This window comes from Rhodotorula paludigena, assembly GCF_050403205.1.
Source record: "Rhodotorula paludigena JCM10292 DNA, Rt_paludigena_JCM10292v1_ctg4, whole genome shotgun sequence".
In the NCBI taxonomy this organism is placed as follows: Eukaryota; Fungi; Basidiomycota; class Microbotryomycetes; order Sporidiobolales; family Sporidiobolaceae; genus Rhodotorula; species Rhodotorula paludigena.
In genome coordinates, this window is record NW_027481454.1 from 668397 (window position 1) to 687026 (window position 18630).

General features: G+C 63.7%; 6 protein-coding genes across 6 annotated transcripts; 3 read left to right on the plus strand and 3 right to left on the minus strand.

Moving 5' to 3' along the window:
• Window positions 1-193: 193 nt before the first annotated feature.
• Window positions 194-1615, plus strand: JCM10292_004928 (uncharacterized protein; the record flags this gene model as incomplete). The annotated part of the gene is made up of 2 exons (XM_076646464.1): window positions 194-205; window positions 266-1615. 2 exons carry the CDS (start codon window positions 194-196, stop codon window positions 1613-1615), a joined length of 1362 nt encoding a protein of 453 aa, XP_076508220.1.
• Window positions 1616-1860: 245 nt separating this feature from the next.
• Window positions 1861-5055, minus strand: JCM10292_004929 (uncharacterized protein; the record flags this gene model as incomplete). The annotated part of the gene is made up of 17 exons (XM_076646465.1): window positions 1861-1894; window positions 1965-2121; window positions 2183-2266; window positions 2333-2431; window positions 2489-3040; window positions 3097-3156; window positions 3227-3303; window positions 3366-3601; window positions 3656-3699; window positions 3781-3899; window positions 3959-4185; window positions 4245-4279; window positions 4343-4395; window positions 4449-4510; window positions 4573-4661; window positions 4792-4873; window positions 4951-5055. 17 exons carry the CDS (start codon window positions 5053-5055, stop codon window positions 1861-1863), a joined length of 2115 nt encoding a protein of 704 aa, XP_076508221.1.
• Window positions 5056-5585: 530 nt separating this feature from the next.
• NCS6 (Ncs6p) lies at window positions 5586-7569 on the minus strand (the record flags this gene model as incomplete). The annotated part of the gene is made up of 8 exons (XM_076646466.1): window positions 5586-5707; window positions 5804-5987; window positions 6049-6162; window positions 6284-6504; window positions 6586-6705; window positions 6779-6896; window positions 6961-7079; window positions 7305-7569. 8 exons carry the CDS (start codon window positions 7567-7569, stop codon window positions 5586-5588), a joined length of 1263 nt encoding a protein of 420 aa, XP_076508222.1.
• Window positions 7570-7736: 167 nt separating this feature from the next.
• Window positions 7737-11835, plus strand: CWH43 (Cwh43p; the record flags this gene model as incomplete). The annotated part of the gene is made up of 14 exons (XM_076646467.1): window positions 7737-7790; window positions 7859-7904; window positions 7968-8032; window positions 8093-8133; window positions 8196-8432; window positions 8493-8656; window positions 8723-8998; window positions 9065-9392; window positions 9451-10520; window positions 10624-10672; window positions 10751-10824; window positions 10918-11234; window positions 11300-11349; window positions 11406-11835. 14 exons carry the CDS (start codon window positions 7737-7739, stop codon window positions 11833-11835), a joined length of 3201 nt encoding a protein of 1066 aa, XP_076508223.1.
• Window positions 11836-12001: 166 nt separating this feature from the next.
• OST1 (dolichyl-diphosphooligosaccharide--protein glycotransferase subunit OST1) lies at window positions 12002-14122 on the minus strand (the record flags this gene model as incomplete). The annotated part of the gene is made up of 5 exons (XM_076646468.1): window positions 12002-12181; window positions 12272-12464; window positions 12570-13019; window positions 13076-13555; window positions 13794-14122. The coding sequence occupies 5 exons, from the start codon at window positions 14120-14122 to the stop codon at window positions 12002-12004; spliced, it is 1632 nt and encodes a 543-aa protein (XP_076508224.1).
• Window positions 14123-14659: 537 nt separating this feature from the next.
• JCM10292_004933 (Zn(II)2Cys6 transcription factor) lies at window positions 14660-18564 on the plus strand (the record flags this gene model as incomplete). Its single annotated transcript, XM_076646469.1, has 18 exons — window positions 14660-14698; window positions 14749-14803; window positions 14870-14919; window positions 15080-15105; window positions 15171-15585; window positions 15671-15887; window positions 15952-16000; window positions 16076-16172; window positions 16242-16321; window positions 16398-16516; window positions 16573-16701; window positions 16774-17008; window positions 17140-17213; window positions 17287-17332; window positions 17404-17544; window positions 17611-17795; window positions 17872-18429; window positions 18518-18564. 18 exons carry the CDS (start codon window positions 14660-14662, stop codon window positions 18562-18564), a joined length of 2562 nt encoding a protein of 853 aa, XP_076508225.1.
• Window positions 18565-18630: the final 66 nt, after the last annotated feature.

Below are 18630 nucleotides of genomic sequence, written 5' to 3' on the forward strand. Positions count from 1 at the left end.
TACCACAGAGGGAGCTGGCGAAAGGGTGTGCAAGAACAACAGCAATCTGGACAGTCAACGACTTCTCGCACACCTTTGCTTCTGGAGAAGAACCGTGCTGAAGGGGCCCTCGCTCTCGGGCTCGCTCCTCTTGCTCCTTCCATCCGCTCCTGCCCGCTTGCACCCGCTTGAGGCGCTCGAAAACGCATCCAGGATGAGTAACAAGGTACGCTTCAGCCCTGCAGACTCGGCCGACCCGCGCTGACCTCCGTCCCACCTTTTGCAGGACCTCGTCGGATCCTCCATTGACTCGTCAGCATCCGCCACCATCCTCAGCCTGCCCAGCGAGCTCCTGGACGAAATCTTCCGACAAGCGCATCGAGCCACATCCGCGCCAATCTGCCGAACCCTCCACCCTTTCCAGCAGAAACACCTCTACCGCGAGATCTGCGTCGATTCGTTCGACCGTCTCGCCGAAGTGTGGGACGCCCTGAGGGCCAACAAAAGGCTGGCCAGCCTCGTCCAGCGACTCACGATCAGCATGACGGATTACGCTGCCGCTGGTGTCGCCACGAGGACTGTCGCTCGCGACATGTTCATCTGGGCGATTCTCAACTTGCAGCACCTCAACAGGCTCCGTCTCGAGCACATAGATCCCGAAGCCATCGAGATGTGTCACCAAATTATCTGGCACTCGCCCTCACACGGCTCCTCCCGGCGCCTCGTTCTTGAAGCCGTCGTGTTTCCAGACGACCTCCTTGTCTTTGCGCCACGTCAATACCCGCTCATCGACACGCTCGGACTCAACCTTAGTCCACGCCTCCATCTAGGCGTGGACTACGCCCGCGTCTTTCCCGCACTACGTCGCCTGGACCTGCAGATCAAGTACCCCTCGGACATTCAGTTGATGCTCGACCGCCTGCCTTCCGCCTTGGAGGTTCTTTCGATCACTTCCGCCACCGACAGAAGCTGGTGGCCTGACAATCGGCCTTTCGCACTCCTAGTCGGCGGTTCGACTCGCCTCCAGTCTCTCAAGCGACTCGAACTCGGCAGCGCCGACTGCGCGCTTGCGGAATCCGCCTTTTTCGACTTTCTCAAGTCAATGCCAGCCCTCGAGCACCTGGTCTTCCTCGCCGGCACGACCGTCACCGACGACCTCTTACCCCGTATCCTCGACTTTGCCGCGCAACGTCCCAAGCTGCGCCGCCTCACGCTCAATCACGGCAGCCCCGAGCGGTACGGCGCAACTTGGGCCGACTTTGGATTCGTCTGGCGCGAGGAGGCGCGCCACGAGGCATTCCACGCCTTGCCTGGTTGGCTTGGACCGCTGTGGCCGGACGGCTGCTCGAGTCAGGGGCAGCGTGCAGCGCTCGAGCGCGCGCCGCCCGGGCTGCACCTCGACGGCGAAGTCGTCGCGGGACTCGATGCACCGCCGCGCGAGGATTCGTGGAACGAGGCGCTCTACAACGAGAGCCGGTGGGGAACGTTCCTTTACTGCCGGCACGAAGGCGACTTCACGAGGCTGCGGAAGTACCTTGGTGAAAAGAAGGCCTCGGAGTTCGTGCGCGAGGTGGACGTCGAGGTTTGGAAAAAGGAGTTCGGCAGTCGGGCGGAGGAAGAACCGTCTTCGTTGTAGAGCTGGGTCGGGCCGGGCGTGTTCAGCATTCGGAACTACCTCTCCCAGCTTCCTGCACTGCCAGACGCTCGCTCGCTCGATCCCGACGACACGAGCGGCTTAGACTTGACTCGAGCTTCTGCATTCTTCCCGATGCGCACCGGGTGACGAGCTCGGCAAAGAGGGACTTCGCTCGGGTACCAATACAGCACTCAACACGATATACGGACACACGGATGCTCTCTCTTCGATGTCAAGGTCTCCCTCTAGATCGCGTTGACCTCCTCGACGGCGAGCGTCCTGTGAGCAAGCGCAAAGCTAAGTCAGCCTTGTCCGTTGTTCGATGGCAGCTGGGCCCGTCAGCACGTACTTGGCGATCTCCTGCTTTGCGACCTTGCTCCAGTCGGGTGGGAGCACCTTGGGCACCTTGCTGCCCGGGTATCCGCCGTCCTGGGCGGGAAGCATGAACTGCGCGAAATAGGCGTCGAGCGTATCCGTATCCTCGAGACCGGTGATCAGGCCGATGTCTGTGGCGAAGCGTCGTCAGCAAAATGTCGCGCGATGCACGAGTGCGAGGTGAAGACTCACATTGATCAGGCCGGACGACGACCACGGCGCCCTCCTCCTTCGAGATGCCGTACGCCTCGTACGCCTTGCCATCGCCCCGATGGTCTGTAGTTGCCAGTCAAAAACAAGTTCAGCATCATTCTGTTGCGCTGTGAGACTGGAGAGACGTACGGGAAGGACCGTCGACGTAAAGACGCTTGTAGTTGTGAGGGTGGAAGATGGAAGGCTGCGGGAAGTCGTACAGCTCAAGCGAAGTGCGCTCGGCCGCATCTGCCGACGGAAGAAGTCAGAATAGCTCGGGACCGACGGCGAGTGAGAGCGCCGCACGGATAGTGACCGGGTCGATGATGGACCACCGCGGCAGGTTGCTCGGCGTGTACTTGCTGACGACGCTTTCCGGACTGTCGAGGTACGCCGCAAACTTCTCCAGGCGCTGCATGAGCTGCGGCTTGGCAACGTCGCCCGGGAAGACGAGGATGCGGAACGCGCCCGTGTACGGAATGCGAGTCGTGAGCTGGTCGGCCGTAGCCGAGGCGTGGTTGACGACCTGCGCGGAGAAGAAGCGCTCGCCGACGGCCAGCTTGGAGGCGAGCTCTGGGCGAGACTTGACGGCGCCCTTCGAGCCGTCCTTGCCGACCACGATCGAGTCGGCGTAGTTGATCGACATGCCCGCCGCAAACAGGTTACCCGTCGCAAAGACGTCCTTGAACTCCTTGAGGTCGACGCCATCGTCGACATCGTCGGCCGAGGCAGGCTTGCCGGAGAACAGCTTGGAGAACTTGGTGTCGAAGTCGATGAGCGTCTTGGCGACGACCTGCCGCTCGTCCGAGTAGGTCTGCAGCAGCTCGCGCTTCGCGACGCCGGTGATGACAGCACCAACTGCGCATGGTCTGTCAGTCAATGACAACGGCGAGCGTGTTCTGAGGAGGACTCACGCTTCCAGCATAGGTTCCAGGTGTCCTGCATCGAGGTATTCATACCCTGACCGGCCTTGGCTGAAGGCGTAAGGACACGGATTCTCGTCAGCTAGCGCACAGCAGGTGCACGCCCTCGAGCGGGACGCACGCGAGTGGGTGTGGCATGCATCGCCGGCGAGGAACACGCGGTTGTGCTTGCCGAACGACTCGGTCAAGCGTTGTCCACTGCGTACCGGACAGTATCAGCTCTGTTCACGAGCACTGGATGCTGAGCGTGCGAGACATACATGTGGTAGCCGGTGAACCAGTCGATATGGTCCGTGTCGAGCGTATACGGGTGCAGCACCTTGCGTGCAGTCTCGAGGATGAACTCGGGCGTGACCTTGGACTTGTCGACGCGCTCGCCCGGGACGACCTGGATCGGGAGCTGGATGTAGAGGCGCACGAGGTCCCGCTCTTGCGGGATGACCATGACCGAGCCAGCGTTGGCCGAGTGGATGGCGCAGCGCATGCGAATGTCGGGCTGTAACGCAGTCTGTCAGTCCAGCGACTACCGCAAGACTCAATCGAGACGTACGAAGTTTGTCAAAGGCTTCATGTCGAGGACACCCCAGACAAAGTCTGCGGAAGAAGACGACAGTCAACTCCACGATCATTCTGCAGACGTCAACGTGTGTGCTGGCGTTCAGCAGCGAGACGTACTCGTCTGGTCGCCAATCATGTTGACGCCGAGCTGGCGACGAGTCCACGAGTGTGCGCCGTCGCAGCCGATCACGTACTTGGCCTTGACCGTCTCGATACGCTGCTCCTGCTGCTTCTTGCTACATGAGTAGGCGCGAGTCAGCAGCATTCGATTGAATCTTTGGCCGGAACAACGCACTAGAGCGCCTCTTCCTCCGCCGCGGACAGCAGCGAGCTGCGGAACAACCCGCTGCGCGTGCCATTCTCGTCGCCCTTGTACCCGCTCGGGTTCGACTCCTCGTCGGACAGGTGGCGGACGGTAAGCGTGATAGGGTAGGCGTCGACGTCGTCGACGACGGACTCGTCGATTTCGAGGGATTCGGGAAGCATGGATCGCTCGGGGAGAATTGCACCCTTCGAGTGAGTCTGTTATTCACTCGTATGTCAGAGGACGCCTCGACTATAAGTGAGCACAGGTCACGCACAGCAGCATCCTGGAGAAGGTGTGCTTCGACGCGACCTGCGAAACGCGCAAGGCGTTAGCTCTGTTGCCCTTGGTCACCCGCAAGCGGAAGAGACAAACCCTGGTGCAAGATCGTCTGCTGGAAGCGCGAAAGACCAGGAATGGTGTCGGGGCTGTTGAGGAGGATCAGTCAAAGTCGTATACCACGAGCGAGAGGGTCACTCACATCTTGGCAGTACGGACGAGGCGGCCGGTGTCGGGGCAAGGGTTCCAGAAGTTGATCTCACTCTGCGGGACGAAGCGTGTCAGAACTTCGCTGTGAAGAGAGGAAATCAGAAGGGAGAGCCCACCATTCGCGAGCCCTCCTTCTCGACGCTCTCGATGAAGCCGAGACTCTCAAAGATCTCGAGCGTGCGCGAGTTGAGTCCATCCGCCTGGCCTGCGTGCGCAACAGCCGCATGCAAGAGCAGGAGCAGGAAAGTCGAGACGAGCGCGTGGGGGAGAAGGTGAAGCGGGTCAGCTTCCGCGCTTGCACGGCACCTTTTGAGAGCGGTCGAGGTCGCACGCACCGTTGTCGAGCTTTGCGCTGCGCTTGTCGAATACCCGGACGCTCAATCCGCGGTCGGTGAATCGCGAGAGCACATCGGCTGCCTGCAAGAGCCGAGCATGCGGCAGCCGTCAACAGGGCGTCGAGGCGGCCGCCGAAGGGACTGAGCAGTAGAACGTACCATGCAGCCTGCAGGACCGGCGCCGATGATGGCCACATCGACGTACGAGACGTCGGTGCCGTTGGCGCCGTTCGAGGAGGCGGTGCTCGCGGGCGCAGGAGACATGACAGAGGGTGTGCGCGCTTCGAGATGGTGTGAGGTCTTTGCTATGTGTGTGCAAGAGCGCACGAGTCGTGTGCAGCTGGAAAGAAGGACGAGAGCGGAGGCTGCTTGCTGGCCTAAGGGATCGAGGACAGGTGGGCCTCGCGGAGTGCATCGTCCGGACCCGCAAACTCGCTTCCGCGCGGACTCCCGCGCCCTCGACGCGTCTACCCGTCTGCCTGCATGCACGCGCGCGAATAGCACCGCATCAAACATCCCGCATTCAGTGCACGTGCAGCAAACAAGGATCCGGAAGCACGCCTCGCGACGGAACAGGCGAACCGACGAGAGCAAGGAGCCACCAGCTCTCAATAAAGGTTTATTGCCGCACCACAATTGCTGACCTGATGTGATTCTGCAGTCGACATGTCCTCTGCGCGTCCGAGCTGATGAGGAACCGCTGGACTCCGCTCGTCGCCGGCCAACCTCCAGCGCATCTCGTATGCTCACGAATGCTGCTTCGCAACCGAGTCTTGCAACACCTTTGTCGGAAGCTACGCCCCTGCATCTGTCGTGCTCAGCTCGACCCTCGCGACGCCCTTGTTGAGGCTCTCGAGGAGCATGCACGCCTGGCACAGCGGCTGGGACGACAGGCTCCCGCAGCGGCTGCACGATTCTGCGCGTCTCGACACAATACGCGCCCAATCAGCTGCCTACCCATGATCACGTAGAAAGAGAGAGCAGATAGGGTAGAGTGGAAACGAGCACGCACGCTGCACCTGACCCGCGCGCTTCATCTTGCCCTTCCTCCCCCCGACCGCCCCCGCGCCCGGTGCCGCGCCCCGCGCCGCCGCCTCTGCCGCCGCGGCCGCCGCGAGCGTCTGCGCGTCCCACTCGCCGCTCGCGCGGCGGCCGCGGAGCGAGAGCGACGCGGCGAGGGCCTCGCCCGAGTAGATCTGCGTGGCAGGGACGTCGGCGCGCCAATTCGCGAGAGAGGGAGGGGCAAGGGGAACGCACGAGGTCGACGATGGCGCTCGGGCGGATCGCCTCGAGGTCCTTGACGAGCGCGCGCGCGTAGCCGCGGTAGGCGGTTGGGGCGTAGATGCACTCGGTCGAGTGGTAGTCGAGTTTCTGCGGTTATGGGGGCACGGAATGAGCGTCGGACGGTGTCATTCACCTGAATCGGAGGTAGCAGCACCCTCAGGCGCTAGCTCTCCGAGTGTGAGAAAGCGAATGGGTCCGTCCGACGCACCTTGAAGTAGGCATACATGACGATTTCCTTCTCGTACGCATACTTGAACGGCTTACTCCGCTTGATCGTGCGCGGTAAGAGGTGCTCGAGCCGGTTCTGCGGGTCCGTCTCGTCCGCGTCTGCGTCTGCATCGGGCGGCGCGGAGGATGAGGAGGGAGACGGGTCGCCGCCAGTGGTGATGGCGGTGCAGCGCTCGACGCGCGAGATGTCGCCCCGCAAGACTGATGCGTTCAAGGCGAGACGTCGTCAGCCTCACGCAAACGCAAGCGCGCGGGAGAGACAGGGTGCAGGCTGCCACGCACCATTCATGAGGACCGTCTCGGCGACGTCGTCTGCATTGTGTCCCGTCACGATGTGGTCGACTGTGAGCAAGCTTGCTCCACGGTCGAGTGCTTGTCGTCGGAAGACGCCGCAGTATGTGCCTGTTGCGCGGCGGGTGCCGAAGGTGAGCAAGGCGAGCGAGCGGATCCGAAGCGAAGCGGGAGAGGGACGCACAGTTGCCCTTCTTGCCGATTTCGGCGACGACCTTGTCCATGGTCCAGCCGCCGTACAGCTCAGAGTAGGACAGGATCTTGAGCGGGAGGTTGTATTGCTCTGCGTTGCGCTTGACCGTCTGCCCGAGTGAGAGGGAGGTGAGCGATGTCGCAGCGTACGGTCATGAGCGGGTGCATGCGTACGTCGAGTGATGCGTCTCGGTAACCGCTGATGCCCTCGTCGATCGAGAGGAGGCACAGGTCGAGGCCGTAGTCGTAGCGCTCGTTGAGAAGTGTCATGACATGCGCGAGGACGGTCGAGTCTGCAGGTGATAGCGGCAGTCGTCAGCCCGACTGGACATTCTCTGCTGTGTATATATACTGCTGCTTGGGGCAATGCGGCGCCGAGTGACGGTGCCGAGGCAGGGTGCGCCTGAGCTGCCTGAGCTGCACCGCCTCAACGCCTCACATCTCGACGACGTCGCCTCGCCGAGGCTTACCGCCTCGATCCAGGATGCACTGGAGCAGATGAGCGCGAGTGGACGCACCCTTGCCTCCGCTTGCGCCGATGGCGACGCGTTCTCCCCTGCGGAAGAGACTTGTCGGCGGCGGGGGCGAGGGGTCGTCGGTGGCGCGCTGCTTGCCCTTTGCGGCCGAGCGCTGCTCTGCGTGGCCGTAGCCCATGATGGCGTGGTGGATCTCGGTCTCGAACACGGCGAAGAAGCACTCTTTGCAGACGGGCTGGAGCGTCTTTGGGCGGCGCACGATGGCACGCCGCGGGGCTGCGGGCGGGCACAGCGAGCACACGGGCATGGCGGCGAGGGCAGTGCAGCTGTGGTGCTCGTCTCGGTCTCGCTCTTCAGCAAGCGAGTCGACGCGGAAGGAGCAAGTAGTCGACTTTGGACTTGGCGGAGGTTGGCTTCTATCCGGCCTGCCAGCACCTGCCAGCGAGGCGCAGCGAGCGCGTGCGAGGCGACAGCATGGACCAGGGCCCCGTCCAACCCGCGCACAGGCCCCAGCCGGCGCTCTTTGCCGTTGGTCGCGCTCTCTCGTCTTCCCCACTTGCACGGGGCAGATCCGCTCACTCGGCGCACGCACTCAGGCTCACGCAGCGTGGATCGCAAAGCTCCACACCGCCCTCTCTGCAGGTGCGCACCCTGACCCGCTCCTACCCAGAGCCCGAGTCTGACGACGCCTGCTCGCGCTTGCAGGCGCCTTCGCCGCTGCTCTCGCTCTCGGCCTCGCGCTCCACTACCAGCGCATCGTCAAGAACCAGGTGCTAACGAGCGCATCTAGCTACTGAGCATCCTGGGCTGACTCCACTCGTCGCGCTCAGTACTACGGCTACCCGAAAGAGTGGTTCCCCTCCGTCTCGGCGTGCGCAACTGTATCCTTCATGCCCCGCCTTGCTTCCGAGACTAACCCTGCTCTTTCCACAGAACCATCGGCGACTGGTTCCCCGAGCGCAATGTCTTCCAGATCCTCATCGCCCTCACCTCGGGCCCGCGCTTCCTCCTCATCCTCCTCGCCCTCGTCTCGCACCGCCAGCGGTACCCAGCGAGCGCCTTGCCCGGCGTTCTCGCATTCATCGCGGCCGTACGGACTGTCTCGTGCGGAGGCTGGGTCTTCATCACGAGCAGCGACCACGGCGACGCTCACGATATCTTCATGGTCCTGTGCGTCTCCACTCCACGCCGGCTTTCCCACGGCGACATTCACTGACGTCCACGAACTAGCTACATCGTCCTCAATCTGCCCTACATGATCCTCCACACTATCTTCACGCCCGCCAAGACGACGTCAAAAACGCTGCGTCGCGTCCTCGGCACTTCGTTCTTTGCGACCCTCTTCCCGCTCGTCTACTTTTACATCCAGCACAAGCAGAAGCGTATTGCAGGCGGTGAGCTCTCCTGCTCCTTACTCTGCATGGGCCGGTGACTGAAGACCGCGGCTCCCGAGGGAACAGCCTACTCGGTCTACGCCCTCTTCGAATGGCTCCTCATCATCCTCGACGTCTCCTTCGACTCGATCTTCATCCTCGACTACTCGCCTCCCTCCAATGCGCTCCCACCGCTCGAGCTTGCCGTTGCGCCCGCGTCGAGCCACTTTCGCGCCAACGCCGCTGGCGCGGGCTTTCTTGACGAGCGCGCGCAGAGGCCGCCTGGGTGGCTGGGGGCGGCGGTGGTCAAGCTGGATCGGGCGACTGCGAGCGCGCGGCACTTTGCTGCCGACTGCTACCTCTGTGCGTCCTCCCTCTCTCCATCTCGCGCGCGGGCTCCAGGCTAAGCGACTGGCTCACGCTTCGCAGCCTTCTGCTACTGGACGCTGCTTGTCGCCCTCGGGCCAATGATCTTCTACTCGTCCGTCTGGGCCATGGGCCTCTCGGGCGACGAGATCGCGCTCCTCTGCACGCTCGCGCCCTTCCTCCTCGCTGTCCCGCCTCTGCGCCGCGCGTTCGCGCATCCGGTGCTCGCACACTGCGGCCTACTCGCTGGCCTGGCGACGAGGTGGATCGACGATGGCGGAAAGTGGAGGCTGAGGTGGACCGCGGTCGGGCTCGGGTGCGCGACGATGGGGAGGGTCGCCATGTGGTGGGACGTGAGGCGGGACGCACAGAAGCTCGAGGCGCGTAGCATGTGCGTGCTGCTCCATTGAGCCGTGGAGCGGGACGGGCGGCTGACGGCAGATTCGCAGGACCTTCCTCGTCGGCCTGGTCCTCTCCGTCCTCGTCAAATTCGCGAATCACTCGATCAACCCGCTGTGGCCCTTTGTTCGCGCGTCGAGCAACCCGAAGCTCGACAACGGCGGCTGGAACGGCTTCGGACTCACACTTGCAGTGATCGCGTTCCTCGACGCCACGCTGCGTCGCAAGACTGCGACGGTTGCCGCGCCCGAATCAGCGGTCGACGAGCCGCGCACGACGTTCCTCGGCAAGATCGGTGCGACGGTCGGATTCGGCTCGCTCTTCTTCCTCGTGCACTGGCTGTTCACCGACAGCGGGACGACCATTGCTTGGTCGTTTGAGGGCTACCCGACGACGGGCCCCTTCGCGTTCCCGCATGGCCTGATCACCATCGCGGCGCTGTGCGTCGGCCTCCTCGTCGCGCCTTCGCAGCGCTTGGCGCACTCTTTCCCCGCCTACCTCGCCGCCTGCGCGTCCGCCGCGCTCCTGTACCTCGCCACCTCGTGGCTCGCCTTCCTCCCCGCCTGCTACCTCGGCATCTACTCTCTCTCGCTCTTCCCTCCCTTCGCCTCCTCCCTCCTCGCCCACACGCCCCGCGGGCCGGGCCTCGCCTTCGGCACCGCCTTGCTCGTCTACTGCCTCTTCGAGCTCGCGAGCACCTGGACCGTCGCGTACGCGTTCGTCCCCGCCGGCTTCCTCCTCCGCGAGCGCACCGATCTCGTCCTCGCGCTCGTCCTGACCGGCGTCGGCGCCGGTCTTGGCCCGCTCTGGTCCCGGCGCACGAGCACGTCGACTCCCTACTCGGCCGCGGCTGCGGCTGCTGCGGGGCCTGCATCGGCGGGCGCGAACCGCGCGCTCAGGCGCCACGTGCTCAGCACCACGGCGCTCGTCTCGCTCCTCGGGACGCTCGTCGTCCTGTACCGCGGGCCGGCGCACTGGGCGCCGCCGGCGCCCGCCAAGGCGCAGGACAGGGTCGTGACGGCGGCGATTTGGACGGTGCACTTTGGCGAGGATGGGAGGATGTGGGAGAGCCAGAGGAGGATGGCAGGGCTTGTGCAGGAGGCCGAGATTGACGTGATTGGTGAGTCGGCGTTTGGCGGCTCCTTGCTCGAGGCTTGGCCTAGAGCCTAGCCGGGTTGTAGTCGGCGAAACGTTCGCTGACGATGGTTGCTCACAAACTACAGGTTTGCTGGAAACGGACAACCACCGGGTCGTGGGTGGGAACCGCGATATGTAGGTCGGCGGCTAGTTCGACGCCTCAACTATCTTCTGCGAAGTCTCGAAGCTGACATCACACTTGTCGCGACGCAGTACCCAGTTCATCTCGCACTCGCTCAACATGCCGTATGTCGACCTCGGTCCCGGACCGCAGAAGAACACCTGGGGTCAGTCGGCTTGCTCCACCAATAGCCGACTCGCTTGGACTGCTGCGCGACGCAGAGGTAGACGATGTGACTCACCCACTCGCTGACCTGCAGGCGCCGCCCTAATCTCCAAATTCCCGATTCTGCGCTCGTCGCACCATCTTCTCCCGTCTCCGCATGGCGAGCTCGCTCCCGCCATCTACGCGACCCTCGACGTGTACGGCACCGAAGTCGACGTCGTCGTCGCGCACAACGGGCAGGAAGAGGACCCGCTCGACCGCGAGCTGCAGAGCCGCGAACTCGCGCGGATGCTCGCCCAGAGCTGGCCGCGCCCGGCAATCTTCCTCGGGTACCTCGTTACGAAGCCGCATGCGCCAAAACCGGCGCCGTACCGCTTCCTGGTGGAGGACGGTAAGATGCTCGACATCAGCGTGAGTGGGATTCCCGAGGACTCGAAAGGCCTGCGCGCTAATTTGCCTGTTCCTTCGCAACACAGCCAAGTGACCACGACCGATGGTGCCAGTACATATTCTACCGCGGTGTCCAGTACGTTTACTACCTCCTGCAGCCATTCACGAGATTGACCGCATCGTCCTACCCAGCCGTGTCGGCTACGCCCGCCTGAACCGCGGGTCTCAGCCTGCCGTCACCGACTCGGAAGTGCAAGTCGGGCGCTTCATCATTCCCCTCCCGAACGCAACCGCCTCGCGGTTCACGACCGCCGCGCTCGCCGTCCCGCCCGGGGACGCGCTCAATGCGCTCCCGCCCATCCCGCTCGACGCGTACGTCGCGCACCTGCACGCCTCGGCGGCGCCGCTCGACCAGGACTGGACGATCCCGGCGCCCGAGCGGTACCTCCCACGCGAGGTGCACTTCCCCGCGCACCTGTACGGCAAGGACGAGCAGCACCGGTTCATCGTGCTCAAGGACGAGAGGGGCGGGTTTGCGCCGCACTACTTCATGCGAGCGCAGGAGCGCGAGTGGGCTGTCCGGACCGAGCTGAGGGCGATCAGGGGCGAGAAGACCCCGTAGAATGTCGGGCTGGAGTAGTCGGACCTTATGCAGTCGTTCTTGCAGTGCATCGTTATCGTTTCATTGAGCGCTTGGAATGGCTCTCAGACCAGGGCACAGTCAGAATGCACATTTTGGGTATCCTTGCAGAAGCCTCCTTCTATATCCCTGCCGCCCTGCCGCAGCCCTACAGCCGCTCCTTACCCTTCTCGCTCGCCGGCGCCGATGCCGCGACCGCCTTGGGCGCGACAATATTCCACGAGAGGCGCTTGGCAAAGATGATGACGGCAAAAAGGGAGAAGAGGACCGCTGCGCACGCGAGCGGCTTTTGCAGGAGATCGACATCGACGGGGAGGGTGTACTCGATCTGTGCGTAGCGCTCGCTGAAGAATCAGCACACGGTGCATGCACAGCACGAGCCGGCGAGGCTGAAGCAGAACAGGAAGGAGCTACGCACCAGGACGTCCTCGCCATGCCGGTCGGTGCACGCCTCCTTCGTCATGACGACCGTCGGGCGGCCGGTCGAGTCGAGGTAGGTCCACGCGACGGCACCGCCCTCGGCGACAGTGTGGTGCTTGCCAAAGAGGCGCGGCGTGAAGACCGGGTACGAGAGGGTCGTGAGCGGGAAGGGCTGGCGGACGCGAATGTCCCTGTGCGTACAGCGGGAAGAATCAGACACGTCGTTCTCTGTATGCGAACCCACGACGCTGGCGACGAAGCTCTCTGCCGGAAGAAGAGAGACCGGGTCGACGGACCTCGCACCCTCAGGCAACCGCACCTCGACGCGCACCTCGTCAACCGCGACGCCCTCGACGGGGGTCAGGAACGGCACCGCCGCGACATACTGCCCCTTCTTGCTCCCCTGGCGCATCTTGACATACTCGCCGAGCGGGAGATCGAACCCGACCGTGAACGAGTAGTTCCACCCGCCCATGAGCGGGTAGCGCGGCTGCAGCTCGAGGACGGCGGGCGTCCGGGACGCCTTCTTCTTCTGCTGCGAGGGCAGGACGGCCTTGTGCGGGTTCGAGGAGGCGCCGCCGCCGGGGCGGAAGCGCGAGGTCGAGACGTTGCCGACGACGTCGTAGAAGTACGGGTTGCGCGTCGAGGGTGGGAGCGAGAGCGAGAGAGACGCAACGGCCGTCGTGCCCTGCCGGCGGTGCATGAGCGCCTTCTGGTAGTCGATGCGGGCGAACTGACCCATGAGACTGCGGCGGTCTAGGTTAGCTGGCGAACTAGCCGGGAGTGAAGGCCTGAGACGCACGTAGGCCCGCTGTTGAAGAGATCAATGTTGTCCTGCACGGCGAGGTTGTCGCCCCAGTGGCTCAACTCGACGATGCGGTCGAGCTTGCGGATAGAAGCGACCGCTTGCGGCTGCTGGTAGTGCACGCGCGCGACCTGCGGGCCCAATTCTGCGGCGTCGCCCTGGAGAGTGAACGTGACGGTCGGGCTGCCCTGCTGCTGGTGCACAACGAAGCCGTCGGGCGAGTGGACGTTGACTATGCGGGGCGTCGGCGTCTTTACGCGGACCTTCATGTCCTTGAGCTTGCGCTTCTGCTCGGGCGAGAGGCCTGCGAGGGGCGCGAGGAGGTCGCCCTCGAAGAGCATGTAGATCGACTCTACGGTCTGGGGCATCGACGGGGGCTCGGGGCGGGACGCATGAGGAAGGACGGCCGAGATGGTGAGGTACGTTTTGTCGGATGAATGAGGCGGGATGAGGGCGAGCGAGTAGTACGTCGTGTCGCTGCGGAACCGGGCGAAGGCAAGGGTGAGCGAGAGGTCTGAAGCACCCCGGGCGGCTCGGCACGTGCCCAAGCCGTCACTATGACCCGCTCGGATCCTACTAGCCGGCTGCGAGCGTTCCTCCAGGCTTGTGCGGCACAGCTGCGCGAGCCACGTCCCGGACGGAAGGCGGTGCAGCCAAAGATGCCGTCGCAGGGCAAGGCGCCCGCTGGACCATACGAGCGAAAGCACAGACTCACTCGTCACTCCCGACGGCCGCCAGGTCAATCTTGCGGCGTGCTCCTCCGCGTCCCTCGACCGCCTCTACCCATCCGCCCTTGTTGCCTCCTCCACGAACGCCGACGACGAAGTTGTCGCCCTTCTCAGGGTGATTGTAGTCCTTCTGGAGCACGAAGGCAGCGGTCGAGCTCGCGAGGGACCCGCTGAACTCGATTGTGCTCGACAGCTCGACGGGAGCCCAGGCGGAGGGCGGGCTCGCGGCGTACGAGAAGACGCCCGAGTCGCGTGCGGCTGCTGCTGTGGCGAGGATGCTGCCCAGCAAGGGCGCGCACACGAGCGAGAAGCGCATGTCTGGCGCAGCGTGAGCAAGTCGAGGCAGGGCCAGCCGACGAGGTGGAGCTGCGGACGGCGACTCGCTTGCACTTTCTGTGGACTGCGCTGCGAGGGTAGAAGAGCCTCTGAGATACCTTCTGAGCTCGCTCTCGACAGCTCTGGTCGCCTTGAGCGAGATGCGACCACCTTGTCCTCGTCGTCTTCCGAGTCGCGCTCACCCTGGTACGGTCCCCTGCAAGCGGCGATCTCCTTCTTTCGATTCGCGAGGGCCAGGCTGTTGACGGGCGAGCCGCACGGGGCATGGATGAAGACGTGTCTCAGTGGATCCTCGCCCCCACGCGTCGCCCGGAGCCCCCTCTCCTCGCCCGACTCCTTCCCGACCGCGACTGGCTGGCTCGACGGACAGCGCACGCACAGATCGCGTCCTGCCCGCGCGCACCGCAGCTCGCAGCACAGGATGAGCCACTCGCCAGACGGCAGGGTGGACCTCGACCTGCCAAAGGCGAAGAAGGCGCGCTCACTTGCTTCCGCATCCCGGGCGCCAGACACCCGCATGTTCCGACGCGCGACCACCAGCGCAGGCGGGCTCTGCGTGACTTGCTCGAGCTGCCTGCTGACTCGGCCGTGCTTCCGTGACCGCAGCCGCGCACAACCACCGCGTGCAACCGCTGCAGGAGGAAACGAGGACGGTGCGATGGTGCGGAGCCCGCTCCCGTCTGGCAGTACCGCTTGAGGTATATACTCACGTCTCAATTGCACACAGGCCACAAACCGACGTGCGGACCCTGCCAGGCCGCAAACGCAACGTGCGAGGTGCGTCTTCACGCTCTTCCTCCCTTTCGCCGGGCACTTTCCGCGTAGGCAGTAAAGGCTGATCCACATCCCTTCCCGCGTCGACAGGTAACTCAGCTGCACACAAGAACGCTGACACCTAGCGAGAGCCAGGCTGACCTTCTTCTTTGCCGTGCGGCAGTATGAACTCGGCGGCGACAAGCGCAAGTGCGTCCTCCGCTGCCTCAACGCTATTCTCCGCGAAGACGCCTCGCTGATGTTAGGACTTGCAGGCCCTATACCAAGGCCGTCGTGCAAGCGATGCAGCTCCGCATCGACACGCTCGAAGCGCAGCTCGCTGCGTTGACCGGCCAGCCTGTCCCGAGCTCCTCCTCAACCTTCGACTTCATGGCGGATGCGAGCGCGCCTCTTCCACCCGAAACAACGAGCGCGACCCCCGCACTACTCACGATGAACCTCGCGAGCGGCGGGGGCGCGAATGGAGGAGGAGGCGGTGGCGAGGGCATCTCGCCCGGAGGGACGGGCAGCGGCGCAGGCGCAGCGGGCGGAGCAGGCGGCGCCGGGTCGGGTCCGACGAGCCACAACTTTGCAGAGGGCTCGGCACCGCAGGTCAACCCGAATCCGAACGGCCTCGATACCTTTCAGGGCGGGTTGGCGATCAACGCGCACGGCGAACTGCGGTTCTACGTGCGTCTCTTTCGCCTCTTTGCCCTTTCCCGTACCTACGAGCATTACAAGAGCGTACCTACGAGCTCATGGAATGCTCCTGCAGGGTCCAACCTCGTCGTACCGCGCTGTCCTCGCCGACTCGACCTCGCTCCTCAACACGCCCACGACCGTCAACGCGATCCGCGCCTTCTCGCTCACGCGCGCGCCCATCCCGACCGCCTCGCCGGCCGATCCAGCGCTGCCGAGGCGCCCGCCCGACTTGACGCCCGACTTCAAGGTCAAGCTCATGAACCTCGCGTTCGAGTATTGCTTTTCGCACTGTAGGTGGACAGGCTGTCCTCAGCCATCGGTGCGCAGCCTACTGACCACGTTGGGGCACGACAGACAACATTGTGCCCGAGCGGCAGTTTTACTCGGACCTCCAGATGTACCCGTGCGTGCGACTCGTCGCCCTGAGCCGCCACTCCTTCGAGAGCTGGCTCACCTCGTTGTCTTTTCTGACGCACAGCTTTGAGCGCACTCAATTCTACTCGCCCTTTCTCATGAATGTGATCCTCGCGGTCGGCTGCCGCTACCTCGATCCGGACGAGGACTACCCGCCCGAGGTCCGCCTTTGCTCTCCCGCTTTTCTCGCGCTCGGTCGGCGAGACTGATCCTGTACTGGCCGCGCGCAGATCTGCGGGCTGATCGGGGACCCTGATACGCGTGGAGATGTGTTCATTACTTGGAGTCGGTACCTGCTCGACCAGGAGTGGTGCGTCTCGCTCGTTCGCTCAGCGACCTTCATCGCATTCGGGTGGACTGGTGTCGAACCGCGCTTTCTCGCACAGGTACAATCCGGCGCTTTCAACGATTCGCGGCTTACTTGTCCTCGGACTGTATCTCGCCGGACGGGGCTTCGACGGACCCTGCTTCATTTTCGTCGGTCTCGCCCTCAAACTAACTGAGGGTAAGCGCTTCGTACAGAGACTCCGACAGGCTGTCGCTGACGACGACTGCATGCAGATTTCGGCCTCAATCTCGGGCCGCACCGTCTGTCGATGAGCATGGGCATTCCCGTTACTGAGGAGCTGGTTACCGCGAGGCGAGACTGCTTCTGGAGCGCCTTCTGCAGCGACGTCATCTCGAGCATGTGTGCGTCCTGGTCCCACTTGTCAACCTCGTTCAACGTGCGCCTCCTGACTGATCCGCCGTGCGCCCGCGCAGACATCGGCCGCTCCATCACCTTCACGCCCGACGTGGTCGACACGATTCCGCCGCCGATCGTGCCCGAATTTGATTTTGACGAGCCGCTGTACCGCTCGTCGGCGTTCCACTGGGCGTCGCGCCTCATCTTCATCGCGAGCAAGGTCATGACGAGCGTCTACACGCTCAGACCGGGTTTTAGCCTCGCGCAGAGGCAGGCAAAGGTGTCCGAGCTGCACTTGCTCCTCGAGAGCTGGTGAGTAGCGTGTTCCTTCGTCGTGTTCGAGGTTGACGCCGCGCGTTATGGCGAGTATCGGCGGCCCGCCGTCGCGCCGTTGTATGCATCCACCTCAATGTGGCGGCAGACTGACGCGACTTCCCCTACAGGTACCACGAGCTCCCTTCACACCTGCGGGCGAGCGGTTCGGATCCGCTCAAAGCGCCGCATCCGCATATCATCGGTGCGTCGAGACCTCCCGCCTTGAAACGTTATCTCCGCGCAGCCTTGCTCATTTTATGCTGCTCCGCCTGCAGTTCTCAACCTCAGCTACCACATGGTGCACATCTCGCTGCATCGCCCGTGCGCCTCTCGTCATCTCCGCGAAGATCCCGGATCGGGTTATCCGACTGACCTCCTCTGGCGGTATGCAGTTTCTTCCGCCGTCATTCGGCCAACCCCACGACGAACATCAGCACCGAGAAGTGCCTCATCGCGTCGAACAATATTGTCCGTCTCGTCAAGCTCTTGCGCGGATCAGCTGGCTTGCGAGTCGCGGCTCCCGGCGTGCAGCAGTGCGTCTCTTCCTTGGTCAAATTTGTGCTTCACGAGAGAAATCTGACACGAATCCGCACTCACAGTGCTGCCTTCAACGCCGGTACGGTCCTCGCCATCTCGGCAGTCGAGGACGGCATCTCGGACAACCCCAAGCAGGACCTCGAGCGGCGCGCCCAGGCCAAGAAGGACCTTCGTTTGATTGTTGCGAGTCTGAAAGAGATCGGATCGACGTGGACGACCGCGCACACGAGTGCCGGAGTGCTCGAAGGTGCGCTTCGCTCGATCGCTTTTCTGCCTCTTCCGGCCTGCATGATCATGTCCGGCTCACGCGGGCTGTATTGCAGCACTCATGACGCAGTGGGAGGCGACGTCTTCTGGTTCGACGCAGCCTGGCACTGCCGCCTACGCCCCTCCGACAACCTACCGCGGCTCGCCTACTCACTCCAACTCGTCGGCCGCGACGCTCTCGCACCTCGCATCGGGCTTGCCAAGCTCTAGCGAGTCGCAGCCGCTCGAGTTGCCGACGTTCGATTCGGCCGCGGTAGCGGCAGCTGCGGACCCGCGCACGCAGCAGCGACCAGGGATCATCGATCCGGACCTGCTGCCCAAGCTGGAAGAGTCGTCGTATGTGCCTGCGAGCGGCTCAGGCCTGAGCGGAAGCGCGACGCCGCACGGATTCGACGGGGCTTCGGCCTTGGGTTTGGGCTTCGCGGGGCTATCGCGACCGGGCACGGCGGGCGGGGCAGAGCAGCCGTTCGGAGCGAGTTTCCCGCTCATGTTCCCCTCTTGGGACCTCGAAATGGTCGACGGTACTGATACCGACGGTACGGGAGGCCTGGCGGGGAATGGCGGCGGCGGCGGCGGAACGCTCGACTTTCTGAGCCTCCTCAACGTTCCTGATTGTGCGTATTCGGCCTTCGTGCCCTTCTTTCTTCGGCGTGATCGCTCTCTTGTCGGACCTGTGACGCTGACGAAGCGATCGAGCTGCAGCTGCTGCCCAGAGCGCGGCTCCCACGCCGGCCGAGGAGGGGTCGTGAAGTCACTGCCGAGAAATTGACATTCAGAACTGCCCTGGCCGTTGCGTGACGTGGAAGCGCGAGATT